The sequence below is a fragment of the Trachypithecus francoisi genome, unplaced genomic scaffold (genome assembly GCF_009764315.1).
Source record: "Trachypithecus francoisi isolate TF-2019V2 unplaced genomic scaffold, Tfra_2.0 Lachesis_group10, whole genome shotgun sequence".
Lineage (NCBI taxonomy): Eukaryota > Metazoa > Chordata > Mammalia > Primates > Cercopithecidae > Trachypithecus > Trachypithecus francoisi.
In genome coordinates this window covers 25,948,874-25,965,070 of record NW_022681455.1, presented here as the reverse complement: position 1 = coordinate 25,965,070, position 16,197 = coordinate 25,948,874, and the positions used below count along the sequence as shown (strand labels likewise).

Genomic DNA, 16,197 nt, shown 5'->3' with positions numbered 1-16,197 from the left:
AGTCCCTGCCCGCCAGAAGCTTATACCTTCACGAGTAAGATCACTTCAAGTTCTGATAAGTGCTAAGATAATACAATATGCAAGGTGACTGGAAGGCTTCTTTGACTCAGAGGATCAAGGACAACTTCTGAGAAAGAAACACTGGAATTGTGTAAACAGTGAGAAGAAGACAGCCATGGGACAAGTCGGTAGAGAATATTCCAAGGTGAAGGAGCTGAGATGGGAGCCTTGACAACTTCTAGGGAAAAGCAAGAAAACCACCAGTGGCTGGAGGGAAGTGAACAAAGGAGAGACTAGAGTAAGATTAGGAGACAGAGACAGAAGGCAGACCACGTAGGACCTTATGGACCAGGAGCCTTATTCTGCGTACAATGTGAAGCTATCAGAGGATTTGACACCTTAGATACTGATCTGAGTTCCATTTAGAAAACTCTGCTGGATACTGAATAGAGGATAGATTGACTGTAGAATCAACAGTGAAGGTAGGCGTGTGAGGTACAAGCCTGTTTCAAGAGTCCAGACAAAAACCAACATGTCTTGGATGAGGGAGGGAAGACAGATTTGGACAGTGAAAGAACAAGAGAGATACTGAGACTGACAGGTAGAGTTGGGAACAAATGGGTAGAAATAGAAAGTCAGAAAGCTGACGGTGAAGCCTTAGGGAGGGAAGGCGGGAACGCAATTATTCTATTTGGGACATACTATATATGAGATACTTTTTGAACAGCTAATTGAAGATGTCAAGTAGGAAGTTGAATATGTGTACCTGTAGCTGAAGGTAAATTTTTATTTTTAATTTTTTTGAGATGGAGTCTCGCTCTGTCACCAGGCTGGAGCGCAGTAACATGATCTTGGCTCACTAAAATCTCCGACTCCTGGGTTCAAGCAATTCTCCTGCCTCAGCCTCCCAAGCAGCTGGGATTACAGGCATGTGCCATCACGTCCAGCTAATTTTTGTATTTTTTGTAGAGACGGGGTTTTCATCATGTTGGCCAGGTTGGTCTCAATCTCCTGACCTCATGATCTGCCCACCTTGGCCTCCCAAAGTGCTGGGATTACAGGCGTGAGCCACTGTACCTGGCCGCTGAAGGTAAATTGAGATAAATTTCATGAATGTGGAAAAAGAACAGTGCTGACAGAGCTGAAGAGGCAATGATCACTTCAGGGAAGGCAGACTGGTGAGCGCATCTGTACTGTGGCTTTACTTGGGCATGGCTGACTCCTTATTCAGACTTGACTACTGAGCCCCAGAGCTACTTCTGGACACTTCAACCAGGGCCTTGTGAGTACCTCAATCTCGATGAATAAAACAGAAGTCACCACTGTTTCTGCAAAAACCTAGCTCATCTTACAGCTTTTCCTCACCTTTGGTGGCTGCTTGCTGCCTTAAAAATAAACAAATAAATAACAAACAAACCCTTAAGTGAAATCTACAAGGTTCTGGGTGATAAGGCTCATGCCTTCCCTTCCAGCCACCCCATCTAATCCCCTCTCCTACCCTTTATTCCTATTCTATCATAATACTACACTAGTTCCTCAAATTGCACTGTTCTATCTTCACTCCAGAGTTCTATATGTGCCACTCTCCCTACTAAATTTACTTGCTCATTTTCCTTCCAGCGAACTTCTTTCTCATGCCATCTCTCATTGTACCAATAGCTACTGAGGGCCTGGTATGTGCCAGGCATGATGCACAGAACCTTCCTCCAGGAAGCCTTCTTAACAACACCCCTCCCCTAGGCTGGGCTGGACACCACTTCTCTGTGCTTGCATAGCAACCTGCCTACCTCTGTCAGAGCACTTGCCCACCATATCTAATTTTTCACTTTACTAATGTATAACCACCTCAGTCTGAAAATGAGCTGAGGCCCATATGTAACAGCAATATTTTTTTAATGAGTAAATCAAGACAATGAAGAAAAAAATGAAGCCAGAATTACAGCTTAATACAACAAACTATACTTCTTCAGGCACTCCACACTTTTTATAGGTCAAATGCACATTCAGTTCTGAGTCTCTCAATTAACAGTACCAAAGTGAGACACACGGCACAATCCATCGTGTCCATAAGACAGAAGGCAAACTACTCAGAACGTCCACTACCCTTGCCTGCAATCTCACCTGGATTTATGCTGTAACAATTGTACTTTAAGATAAAACAGTGACGGTAATAGTGGTACAGGCAGTATAAAGAGTACATATGGTAACGAATTTCATAGGGATATTAAAGTGGTCCTCAATGAAGATCAACAACATAAGGCAAAAGCACACTTCAGTGAAAGTGATTCCATGGGAGCGCAAAACAATGAAACAAACGATGAGCCTATTTAGAAGAGGCTCTCCAGGGTACCAAATCCTCTTCTACTCCTGCGTCTCTGCTCAGGTCCTTTCCTGACCTGAACAGTGCAGTGGAGAAATAATAAGATCATGTATGAGCTGCTGTGTGCCTAATATTTTGAGAAAGTTGAAACACACCAGGTAGAGTTATTATAGACTAAAGTTTCTCAAATTTTTTTGACTGTGACCTATTCATAAGACATATATGTTATTATGTCACACCTCAATTTACATATCCATGAATGTATAACTGAAACAAACATTTGGTGTAATATGATATTTATGGTTACATTTTGTATGTTACTTATGATACTTAGTATGACACAAAATATGTTCATACTTTATGTCAGATCATTTTTTTGCAAACTCCTGGTTGCAACCATTATACTGATTTCATGACTCCCTAGTGGGTTGTGACCAAAGGCTTGAAAGATGTAACCTATATGAATTCAAGCCTTTCTTGATGACCTCATTTCAGTGGTAGACTCATAGCTTCCAGCATCCAAGCAAATTCAAGTGATGGATTTACACAGATGGTGGTTCTGTGATCCACCAAAACTACCTTGCCACATCTGCCCCTCAACGTAGCAAGCTTGGTGGATGATACAATGGTTCTTTCACCTTCCATTCCTAGCAAGAAGCCAAGAATACCTGGTATACAATGGATGAACAATAAGCATTTGTTGAAAAAATGAATGGCTGTCTAGCCTATTCTTGGCTTAAGGGATCTTCTGATAGCTCATCGCTACTTAAGACTTCAACACCAAGTACAACTGCCTCCTCCTCTGGGCTCTGTTGAGAGCCAGCAGCCACCTTCTTCCAGATGTTTCTTTTACCCCATCACCTGGGTAAACAAGTCCTCTTTAAGGACTTCCCATTGTCTTCCTCTTTAGGCAGGTTCTCTCACCTACATATATACAGACAAGAAATACATCCTTAGTAACTAAAAACATTGTTTTCTCCAATTTGAACATTGTTTAACCAGAAATTAAAGAGGAAACCTTTCATCCCAAAGGGATTTGATCTTTTATTCCAACTGGAAAGCAGTGAACATTTGGAGCTTTTCTGACATAAGAGAAACGTTGTTGACACAAGTGTCATCATGGCATGTTGAAAAGCACAAGGTTTCTAAGGTAGGAAAGCTGAGACTGAGTTTAGAGAAATTATTTCACTTACTATTGACTCTACTGTACTACACTCAGGAGTCATTAAATCTGTGACTGCTTATAAATAACTTATTTCATTTAGACTTCATTTAAAATTTTTCCTCCTTAAGAGAAGTATACTCCTACCAATATCATTCACACACACACACACACAAACACACACACACACACACACACACACACACACACACACAGAACAAATCAATGGAATGGTTTCTGCTTTATAAATCTGCAGGTCACTAGAGACATTTAATATAGTTCATGTCTAGTTTATGATTACAAAATTACCTGTTATAATGATAATTACATGTCACAATTAAGCTCCTAAGAATCACCATTTCCAATCAACAGGTCAGATGCCCAATTTGGGTGCTGGTTTTGGAATACCCTGAGTAGTCACAATTGGCTCATATTTGAAGTCATTTTGTGAAGGGATTTATTTAGTATGTCCCAACTTCTATCTTAGGAGTTTAGCTCCTACTGGGAGCTTTAGGGTTCTGGGGGTGAAGCCTGCTATGTCACCTGCAGGACAAAGGTGTAGGATTCATCTCTTTCTAGAAATAACTGCATTAAGGGGGAAATCTTTTGTCTCTCGGGTGGTCTGTGAGGGCAGTCAACACTGTACCTTAGGCCTTGTTTTAATCCTTTATAAAAGATGTCTGGCTGGGTGTGGTGGCTCATGCCTGTAATCCCAGCACTTTGGGAGGCCGAGGCAGGTGGGTCATGAGGTCCGGAGTTTGAGACCAGCTTGGCCAAGATGGTGAAATCCCATCTCTACTAAAAGATACAAAAATTAGCCTTGCGCAGTAGTGGGTGCCTGTAATCCCAGCTACATGGGAGGCTGAGGGGCAGGAGAATCGCTTGAATCTGGGAGGCGGAGTCTGGAGTGCCGAGATCACGCCACTGCACTCTAGCCTGGGAAACAGAGCAAGACTCCGTCACAAAAAAGAAAAAAAAAAATGTCTGGGTCAGATCTCTGGAAGCTCCCTGGAATAGGGCCTCTAATAGTGGTATTCATGTAAGTTAAACATTAAAAGATTAACTCTGGGTCTTGAGGCAACAATGAACTCTTCAGGGATGGGACATGTGTTCCTGGCTTTTTGACAAAGGACTGTAACAAATATTATTATATCAGAACAAAGATCTCTGAGGAAAGAAATAACAGTAATAATCAAATAAAAAATAAAAAACAAATATTATCACAAACTTTGAGGAACACACATTAACCATTTTAGTTGGACTCAGAGAGTGTACTATAGTTTTGAAATTTAGAATTTGGAAATAAAGGCGTTTTAATCAATTGCTTTCTACTAGTTAAAAAGTTAACTCTGCTTTCAAAAGTAATATCAATAAGAAAAGGACATTATAGAATAAAATTATAAGAGAAAATTAATAATGATGACTTGAACACCCCTCGGCACATAGTTAATATTAGTGTAAACCATTTTAAATGAAACATATTGACTCAATAGTCTGTGTTTGGCAACACTGTGAATAGATTAGTTCAGTTAATAGCTGTTGGTACTTGAGAATAAGGCCGTCTGTTTAAATTTCTTCTAAACAATATTATTTTGACCAAGTCAAATAGACTTTTGCTGAATTTTAGTCTGTATTAAAAAACTTAAAATATATATATTGAAATTTGAAGCTGAATTTGTTAAAGGAAAATAATTGCTATTTTGTCATTGGAGACAGGATTCACAAAGATGCATTCGGTAATAATTTAAGCCTTTTAAGATTCTTTTCCTAGGAAAGAGCAATAAGCAGACAAACTGCTCCTCTGCATGAATATCTTTTGATTTAAAACTGGTATGATGCTCATTAAAATAATTGAAAGAATTACATACAATTAGTGAGCTAGTTATGCCTAAGGAGCAGACACTGGCTCTTCACTTACTTGGCATACTACTTAAATTCCAAACTTCGGCTATTTTTAAAAGATGGTATACTATATATGGAGATAAATTAAATATTTAGAGATAACTAATCAGTAGAACTAAAACTGCATCCTTCAATACCCCAAGGACCAGTAAGACACCAAAGTTCAAAGATATGGCTCAGAATACTGATTTTCTAAGAGCATCCGACTGCAGAAGAACAGATGGTCTGTGAACAATAAAGATTCTAAAGAAATACATGTTTCAGCATGACATATAAGGCATGTGGGCTGAAATGATAAGAAGCATATAGGAAAACGAATTAATCATTGTCACCAACAAAATAACACATAGAGAGGCTCAGGAGGTTTCTGGTAAGTCAAAAGTGGGCAACTTCATTTCTAACAACTGGATAACAATTGAGCACAGCGGATATTTGACACAGTTGTTTCCAACAATGTTTAAAAACTACAGGCTTCCATTATGGTTATAGGACACTGCGCCTTTTACTTGTGTTTCTGTTCACATGTTCATTTCATCTGGGGCTAGTAAGTACCTGTATTACAGAAATCAATGTGGTATAACTAAATTGAATGCAAATTTTAATCCTTTTGTAAGAAATACCATAGATGAAATCCACAAACTCATTATAGCAGACTGGTTAAATGCAGACTCGCACCAAACTGCCTGCCTGTGGTTAATCTTGGGTTACTTACTTAACTTTTCTCTCCTTCAGTTTCCTCATTTATTAAACAGAAGGCATTAATAAGACCTTATTATTCAGGTTGCTATGAAGACTGAACTGGTTAACAGTTATAAAGAGCTCAGAATAGTGCCTGCACGTCACAGGTACTACATAAGTGTTAAATACATGAATAAGAAGGCTTTTTAAACCATCTGATTTTCTGCCCTACAGTTAGGGAGATATCACACTCTCCGGGACTAAGAGAACAGACACAGGCTAAAAAACAATGCAGGTCATTTTAATAGTTTGTGTTATCTTCCTCCCCACTACGTCCTACCACCTGAACTAGATTACCTCTTAGTTTCTTCTAGTTACAAGAAAAAGATCATTTATCTTATTGGAAACAAACAAAATTCCCTTTTCTGACACACTGTTTAAAAAGAACAGCCTTTTTCTTTAACTTTATAAAATTAAGTTTGATTAGAAGCTTAGTTATCCTCCAGCAGATTACAGATCCCAAGAAATCACTCAATCATTCTTACTTCAGCCTTCGCTTAGTCAAAGCAAAAGTTTAATTGTTGTTGACTAAGTGATGAATTTCTTTAAAAGAAATCAATCGTATGGATTATCGTTTCGAACTCCAGGAAGGTAAACATTAAATCTGAAATTAATATAAATTTCTACACCTAACATGCCCTTAAACCTCCCCTAGTGCAATTACAACTATTGGTTTTTTAAAGAGACTTAAGCACTGAAATGGAATTGACATTTGGACCAGGGAGAAATGGAAGAAAACATGAAGATAGAAATCCAGGGGCAGGGGACAAAAGGGGTTCCCAGAATCTCTGCCCAGTTTCCTAAAGAAATGGGTTTAGTAACTAAGAACATCCTGCACAAAAAGTGCCAGGATCTGTGAACAAACTTAAATCTGTGAATAGCAGGTTGGTGATGTGTCAAAGTTCCTTTGGAAATCATAGGGAAAGTTTCACATCTTTGGGCTATAAACAAACATTTTGGTAATAGTAAAATTACAACATCTCCCAAAGCAATCAAATTCAACAGTGCTGTAGCTCCATCTGTGGCACAAATTCTATCCACCAGGGGTTTTTAATTCCATGAGGGAAAGGTTGCATGCATGTACTTATGTACTTGCCCTTCTGATAGTTTTCTACACAACAGTTAATCTTGAGTCCTAACTTTCTGGATCACTTAAGATAGAAATGCTGCCAAGGAAAATGCATACATTCATTTAGAAACCCATCACGAATTAAATGCACCTCCCTTTGAAATATGGACTGCAAATTTTTTCCCCGAATGGCATCATATGAGGATCACAACTTGAAATATCTGGTAATGGATGTCGATAACAAACAATAATGGTTTGCTACCTTGATTATGAAAGGAAGCATTAAAAGACCAATCTATTGCTCTACTCCTTCCAAATTAGCTATGAGTTTGTACCACCTAAAGCTCAGAAAATAGATTTCCTTTAGGAGAGGGATCCCTGCGCTTGGGGCAGCTGCTGCCATGTGAATGGTTCTGTCTTTGGGTGGCTTGGAATTGATGGTTAGGCTGAAAGTATACAGGAAATCATTATCAATAGTATAGAATCCAGACTTGCACTTTTTATACACAAAAAATATTCTTTTTCATTACACTAACAGCAAATTTAACTCTGGTTTTCCACTACTTAACAACTTATTAGTCTCGTTAGAATAATGAATGAAGACAATATTTATTAGAAAAAAAGCTACTTTCACGACTTAAAAACTCATGCCTACCTATATATTCTTTTTTTGATGAAGAGCTCAGCCTCGTGTTTCTCTGTCACTCCCTCAACACTGAGGGTCCTGCTCCTCACCCCAGGACTCAACAACATGCTCATCTCAGGAACTGCTCTCCCTGCTTATCTCCTTGGCCCTTTAAACCAGATAGTCGGCCGGGTGCGGTGGCTCAAGCCTGTAATCCCAGCACTTTGGGAGGCCGAGACGGGCGAATCACGAGGTCAGGAGATCGAGACCATCCTGGCTAACACGGTGAAACCCCGTCTCTACTAAAAAATACAAAAAACTAGCCGGGCGAGGTGGCGGGCGCCTGTAGTCCCAGCTACTCAGGAGGCTGAGGCAGGAGAATGGCGTAAACCCGGGAGGCGGAGCTTGCAGTGAGCTGAGATCCGGCCACTGCACTCCAGCCTGGGCGACAGAGCGAGACTCCATCTCAAAAAAAAAAAAAAAAACCAGATAGTCTACCCTCCTAACTTGGTTTGTCCTGAGAGTTGAATTCAAAGAGACCTGCATCTACTCCTGCCTCTTTAGGCATCATGGCAACACGAATGTTTTTACAATGGAAGCTGCCTCACAGGGGCTGTGCCTGCTGCAGGGCTGTCCCTTAAGTTCTGAGGGTGGCCTTCCAACTGCATGTTTTAAAATTATTCCTTTCCTTTACCCTCAACTCACTCACTTAAAAAAACAAAAACAAAACAAGAAAAGAAAAACCTTTTTCTTCCTTTCACAAAACTAAACCAAATTAATTAAAAAAAAAAAAAAAACTTACTTCCAAACAAAGCTTACACATTTAAAACCAATGTTATCGTAGCTGAGTTGGTCTTTCATAACCATTTCCTCATTCCAAACCACATCATCTATAAACCCAGTAAAATACATTTTACTAGCTTATTTTTTCTTTCACCCTTTTCCAATTTACACATGACCAAATAAATTAGGAAACATGGTATGTAGAATTAATTTCAAATTTTTAATTCAACTATATTTCCTATTATTTATTTTCTTTCAGGACTAGTCTAAGAGCTTTCCAGAACAATTGTCCTATAACATAGTGTCCAACTTCTAATGCCTCAAAAGGCAAACAAACTCAAAATACTTATGAAATATAAATTTTATAATGAGCTGGACAACCAAGTTTTTAAAAACTTGACAATTTCCTCCACCCAGATTAAATATATGTGCAGTTTTATATAATTATATAGAAAATTGTTTTTCAGCTTTATTTAGTGATATGAGGATGTTGCTTGAAATCTTGGATTATACATTAGGCTTTCTTTGCTATTCTCCTTGTATAGGACAGGATTTTACATGGAGAACCCTCAAATATTTTATTCACAGACTTTAAAACACGGTAACAGTGGTTTATAAATAAGTAAACTTCTTAACACACTACATTCTCTCCTAAGCTAGGAAAGTAATATCAGCCATATCAGATCCTTGGTGTTCAAAGTTAAAACAAGTACTATTTCTTTTTTTTTTTTTTTTTTTTTTGAGATGGAGTCTTGCTCTGTCACCCAAGCTGGAGTGCAGTGGCCAGATCTCAGCTCACTGCAAGCTCCGCCTCCCGGGTTCACGCCATTCTCCTGCCTCAGCCTCCCGAGTAGCTGGGACTACAGGCGCCCGCCACCTCGCCGGCTAGTTTTTTGTATTTTTTTTTTTTTTTAGTAGAGACGGGGTTTCACCGTGTTAGCCAGGATGGTCTCGATCTCCTGACCTTGTGATCCGCCCGCCTCGGCCTCCCAAAGTGCTGGGATTACAGGCTTGAGCCACCGCGCCCGGCCAACAAGTACTATTTCTTAACAATGGCTTCATCTAAAAATTACTATAATCACAAGCTAATGTAGAAACATTTGGACATACAAGTAACCAAAATCTAGTCTTACCACCACCACCTCAGATTATAAGGAATTATTAAAAAGTAAACATTTTGTAAAACATAAACATATTGAATATAGAGGATGATATAGACACAAACAATTGTTTCACGGTAAAGTGAGAAGTAGCTATGCTGATTAATATAAATATTAAAATAATGAAATAGGATTCAGATAAAATTTTCCGCAGACTGAAAAGGTATTAATGACCTAGATACTCTAGTTATAGGGCCAGATGGATATGCTACATGAAATTTAGAAAATGGATAAGAAATTAAGACCTACAGTTAGGTAAACACTATAGTGTGCATTCGATCTTCTAAAGCACATCAAATCAGGTTAACGAAACACAACCTCATCTAAACAGGAAGCCCAAATTGAAGGGTTTGTCAAAAAATTGTGTAACAAAAGAAAACCGGTAAGACCAAGAAAGTCACCCTATATATACTTTTTATTTGAAAAAGTCTTTCTCCACATTTTTAATGGGTTACTTTTAATTTTAACTGAAGATATTTTCCTGTCACAAAAGCCTTTAAGAGTTACCTAATCTACTTCTCTTAATTAGGAATTTTCCCACTAGGGATACCAGGCCTTAGACGGGTGCTGAAGCTTCAGCTTATTCACTTCATTAGTGGCCTCTTCAGGACTTTTCTGAAAGAATTCTCTGGGGGTGGGAAGAGTGTTTTATTTGGTCTGATTTCAAAAACTGAGATTTGTTTTAAAAAAAAAAAATGGCACAATCCAGTGAATAGGGTAACAGTGCCACCAGAGGATGTGTCTTACCATACAGGTATCCAGATCTTCCAAACGCTCTATCTCTGTTAGCTCCTCCACTGTGATGATGGAACGTTTAACTGGCTTCTCCTCAGTCAGCTCGATCTCTAAGGATTCTTGTTGAGGAAGGGTCTTGCCACGTCTGCTGAAATGGTCAGCCTAGAAGGTCAAGACGTGTATGAGGAGAAATTAAAGCACAGAGACCTGAAAGGCTGGTTAGCTGGATTTCTGAAGACATCTTCCACAAGATGGCGCAGTGGAGCACAACGTTGACAAGAGATAAGGACAAGTCTTAATATATTAACAGTACAGTAACTTACCTCTTTTATTATCTTTCTTTGGAATCAGAGTGTTTTAAGCAATAAATTATAAATCTCTTTTAGTAAATGAAGAGACAGTAGTGTTCTTTTTATTAATTTTATTTGATATTTCCTCTGAAGAAATTTCCTTCTGTATCTAGTACTAAAAAGTATCTGAGAGCAATAAAACAATTCCAGCTTTCATTATTTTTAAAGGAATGAAAAGAAGGAAATTACTAGCAAAATTTTACTCTTAGCTTTCACTGTTTTCATATCATGAATACCATATTTGATATGATTTCTTAATTTCCAGTGTTATACTTTAGGTAAACATAACAAATTAAATAAGAGGTAGAATAAACTTAGCTGAAATTAATAAAACTTCAGTGCTGAGCTGATCTGACACCAGGAACTTTGATTTAATTCTGAAACACTGAAAAGCAGTTGGCAAGTCTATGGAAACTTTAAGAACGTTTACAAACTTAAGTTGGTGAAAATGGTATCTGAAAGTCATCGAAAACAAGGTTTCATTTTGAAGATAGTATTTCCTTCATATGGGACTTAATCTCTTTCCTTACACTCTAAATCAGCAGTATTAATGTTAAAATGAAGTTCAAACCAAAAGTGTATTCAGCAAATTTTTTCTCAATTAAAAAAATCAATACTTTCTGAGTAAATTCTTTAAGAAAAAACAAATGCAAAACAGTGAAAAATTCAAACTTTCAGTGTGGTTCTCACATGAAGATTTCTGTTAGCATAATATGTAGTATTTGTGTCATAAGTCAGCATTTTAAGGCCATTCCTGGAACTATGGGTTAGCAATAAATTTTCTTTTTCTTTTTTTTTTTTTTTTTTTGAGACAGAGTCTCGCTCTGTCGCCCAGGCTGGAGTGCAGTGGCCGGATCTCAGCTCACTGCAAGCTCCGCCTCCCGGGTTCACGCCATTCTCCTGCCTCAGCCTCCCGAGTAACTGGGACTACAGGCGTCCGCCACCTCGCCCGGCTAGATTTTTGTATTTTTTAGTAGAGACGGGGTTTCACCGTGTTAGCCAGGATGGTCTCGATCTCCTGACCTCGTGATCCACCCGTCTCGGCCTCCCAAAGTGCTGGGATTACAGGCTTGAGCCACCGCGCCCGGCCAGCAATAAATTTTCTAAAAAAAAGTTTATTTTAAAAGGGTGCTCTAGGCCAGGTGCAGTGACTCACATCTGTAATCCCAGCACTTTGAGAGGCTGAGGCAGGTGGATCACTTGAGGTCAGGAGATCGAGAACGGATTTCACATGGTGAAACCTCATCTCTACTAAAAATACAAAAATTAGTCATGTGTGGTGATGCACACCTGTCATCCCAGCTACTCCGGAGGCTGAGGCAGGAGAATCGCTTGAACCTAGGGGCGGAGGTTGCAGTGAGCCAAGATCACACCATTGCACTCCGGCCTGAGCAACAGAGCAAGACTCCATCTCGAATGAATGAATGGATACTCTATTGCTTTTGTTTGTACTTATTTAAAAAAAAGAAAAGGCTGAATTAGGAGCTCTAAACAATCAAGTAGCTCTTTACTGTGCCAGGAAATAGAAAACAGTGTTTCTTACATTCAATGTGGTGATAAACTGGTTTTTTATATTTCCAATTTAGCACAAACCAATTTACTGTTAAAATACAATAAAAAAGAAAAATCAGAAAAATAACATGTGTCTGGAGACTCTATCTTTTTTTGGTGCTATAATGAAAAAACACATTTTTTCATATGCACTGATATTGGAAGCTCAAGAAGTTTGTGGATGCTTCCTCTGGGGAACCATCCATTAGTGGGCCACCTCTGGTCCACAGGCAGCATTTGAATCGTGCTATTAGGGATATCTGTCTTGTCTTTCAGATTTTAGAAGGCAGTCTTACACATTTTTCTCAAATGAATTTTTCAAAAACATGCATTTTGTCTGCTTCATGTAGAAGAAGCTGTTGCTACTCCTCCCATTTTAGGATTCTCTAGTGTCAACCAACAATTCAACACCATGAAACTGGCATCTCCATCCCACACAGTTAGGAAAACATTGAAGAGTTATTTTTCTTGAAGGAAACACTGCTATAACTTTCCTGGGAGACTTCCACTGCATCATATTGAGACATAAGATATAACCAGTTATAAAAGCTTCATCTGTACTTCAGAGAACTTCCTCAAGTTTGTGAAACATGGAGTTTCTGACACATTTTTTCATATGCACTGATGCTGGAAGTAGGGCCCCTACCTTGATGGATTTTTAAAAAAGGCACAATCCAGTGCCCTTTTCTAGAGACAGTGCCCGTCTCCAGATGAAGAAAATATTTTTTTTTAACCTTGGTTATATGCAAGGCACCTGTTGGGCAGTCAGCAACTATCCATCACTAAATTATGCCCATTTTGTTCTTGCACTTTCTTTATTCAGATATTTTTATTTTCTACCATATTTTTAGAATAGTCCATTATCAAATCATCATATCAGCAACAAATGAGCAAAGATACATTAAAATGTTAATTTTAGACCTCAGTCTCAACATTTCTTCCCCAAACTTTTGACCGTCATTATAAATGAACAATAACATTTCTGGATATAATCAGTTCTGCTTTCCCTTATCATTCCTTCTGGAGAAGTTCTAACATGCTCCAGAATGGCTAGAAGCAACATAGAAGAGAAAGGAAGAAAATCAAGATTACAAACCATAAAGCTGTAATAGTGTGAAATGTAGAAAAGAAATCACATCCCCACACCAGAAGTCATCCTGCATCACAGCAGAGATGAAACAGGAGGTCCTGCTCAAGATGTGCACAGCACTCACCAGTTTATGATGGCAGTGTGAGAGTGCATCCAGGATTTCATCCACAATTCGATCAGACAGGAAGGAGGCCACTGTCAACTTTACTTCACTACGTGAAAATCAAAAGGACAGAGTATTATTTTAATTTGTGCAAGGGGGGAAAAATCATCCATCCTTGCTGCTACAGTGATAAGGTCAATTGTGATTCCATTTCTGTCTTTGAAAGTAGAATATAAGAATGTGTGAACAGGACTAAGGATTTCCAAAAATAAACCTTAAACACTGCCATAAACACACAAGTAATAGACTTTCTTTACCAATTTCAACCCGCCTCTGCAATTTCAAAACTCAAGATTTAATGGTAGAAATGAAAAACATCTGGATAAAGACAAAGTTAATGGGAACCATATGTACCATGTGGTGAGGAACAATTCATCCATTGACATAAAGGAAAACAAACCTGGCCTGGAGTAAATTAAGAAAGTCTAGCCTGATTGTTAAGTCTTAGTTACTGCTTTAGTATGCATATCACTCACCCTTTTAAAAACCTTTTCACCAATCAAATGATACCATAACTGCGTCTGCTTTGACTGACCATCTTACTTTGAATATTTACAAAATCACCTACCCTTATCTTTTATGAAGACAGGTTACTGAAATTTGCAGTTCTGGTGCCTGTTGCCTGACCTCACAAAGTTGTCCACACAGCAGAAAGTGGCTTGTTGTTTTTACTAATAAACAGACCCAGCCACTAAGAGTCTGTCAGATGGCTGGTATTTTTGTTTGCATTTTTGCAATTTGGTATTCCCAAGAATTCCACTTTTATGTGTGTTCTCGGTCTGAATATCTTAATGCACATATGTACAAACGTACATTAAGCACAATATATTTAAAGGTAAATATGTAGAGAAATACATACCTATATTCCAACATTGTCTCATAAGCTAACATTGAAAAGATATTCGTGTAACACAGAAAAAATCTTGCCAACCTAAAGGCAATAATTTGCATGGAGATTTCTCTGCCCGGGGAGATTTTTGAATAGAAGTACTCTTTACTTACAGTAAAAATTATCTTAAGCTAAAGATAAAAAATACGTTTAATTTCTGCCCCTGAAACAAGGTATCACTAGCTATTTGCTTTATCTGATACTTTCCTATTCCCCAGAGGTGTCTACTGATACAAGATTCACCCAGGTCTCATATTAAAAATACAGGTTACTGGTCCCACTCCAAATTCTCAGAGGGACCTGAAAATCTAATTTTAAGTACTTCCTCTGATTCTTTTTAGGCATGTTTAGAAATTATACTTCCTCATAAAACTATAGGTTCAATAGCTTCTCCTTCTCTCTGAAAGTGGGTAGGAGTGGTTTATCTATTTCAAATTGTAGCACCAAAAAAGATAGAGTCTTAAAAACGCAATTATTTTTTAATATCTCAGGATCGTTCTATCATTTTGCTATTGGATACTGCTTCCTTACTGGTTAAGCTTCCAGTCTGCAAAGCTTTTAGAGGAAAAGAGTCAACTTCACCTGCCCATGCAAACGTGCATATTATATGAATGTATACATACATGCATGTGTAGGTGTAAATATTTTCCTTCTATCAATGTTCAGTATAACGCATTATAAAAAGCCAAGTAAGGAGTTAATGGACATAAAATTGATTCATTGATGTGTGTTCTATACTGCTGTTCAACTTTCAGAATCTGCCTGTTTTCAAAGGAAATGATCATATTTGACAGAATTTGATACTCAAAGCTATCAGAATAGGATCTATTTGTGGCTGAAACCATTATTATGAAAGAATAGTAGTCAACATATTATTTTCTCCTTAATGTTTAGGCATCTCCAACAAAAAAATTCTGAAACAACCGGTTATAAGAAAATGTAAGCACACCTAGTGAAGGGCTAGAGTTTATAAGGTCACTGATAAACTCTATAGGGTCCTATAAACCCTCTATAAGTCTTTTCTAAAATTTCTCAAATCCTTCCAATTGCCTTACAATTCAGCTGAGTAGGATTTAGGGGCTTTAGTTAAACAAAACAAACAAACAAACAAACAAAAACAAGGCCTGAAATTATTCAGTTACTGCAGAATTTCTAAATCCTCAAAGTTCTATAATCTGGATTTACAGTCATCAGCCTTTGATATCTAGTTAATGACAATATAATTTGGGGCTTGTTTTATTTTTGACTCATTTTTCTCATGGATTGTCACTTAGCTATATCATTGTGTGTTAGTACCACCCCCAGCTCTATAGACAGGAGCTACTATTTCTGCTACATCTAAATATCTTTATCAATATTCAAAAATGGTTAAAATGGAAAATTAAAAAATGTTTCTGAACTTAGTTTTTAGTTATCTGATTCCCCAACTAAGAAACATTATGAGAATAAGCTGAGCTGTAATGTAATATTGGTGATGGACCAAGAGTCTCTATGTAAAAATTCAGAAAAGTTTGCCAGTAATCACAGCTTCTAAATATTTATATCTTGTCATATTTTTCAAACTTTTTCAAACAGAAATCTAGGTAAACACTGCAAAGATACCATTAATACACATAGTATTACGGACCCACCAAAATAACCCACAAGGAAAATATGGTAA

The 16,197-nt window shown here is 37.9% G+C and overlaps 1 protein-coding gene across 10 annotated transcripts in view; it reads right to left on the bottom strand.

Moving 5' to 3' along the window:
- The window catches only part of CARMIL1 (capping protein regulator and myosin 1 linker 1), a 347,932-nt gene that overhangs the window by 52,783 nt on the left and 278,952 nt on the right, over window positions 1-16,197 (bottom strand). For all 10 annotated transcript variants that reach the window (XM_033216407.1, XM_033216412.1, XM_033216416.1 and 7 more), the window contains 2 exons: window positions 13,610-13,697; window positions 10,507-10,656 (listed from right to left, as the gene is read on the bottom strand). In XM_033216407.1, the coding sequence (XP_033072298.1) occupies window positions 10,507-10,656; window positions 13,610-13,697 (238 nt within the window). The remainder of the gene's footprint in view (window positions 1-10,506; window positions 10,657-13,609; window positions 13,698-16,197) is intronic.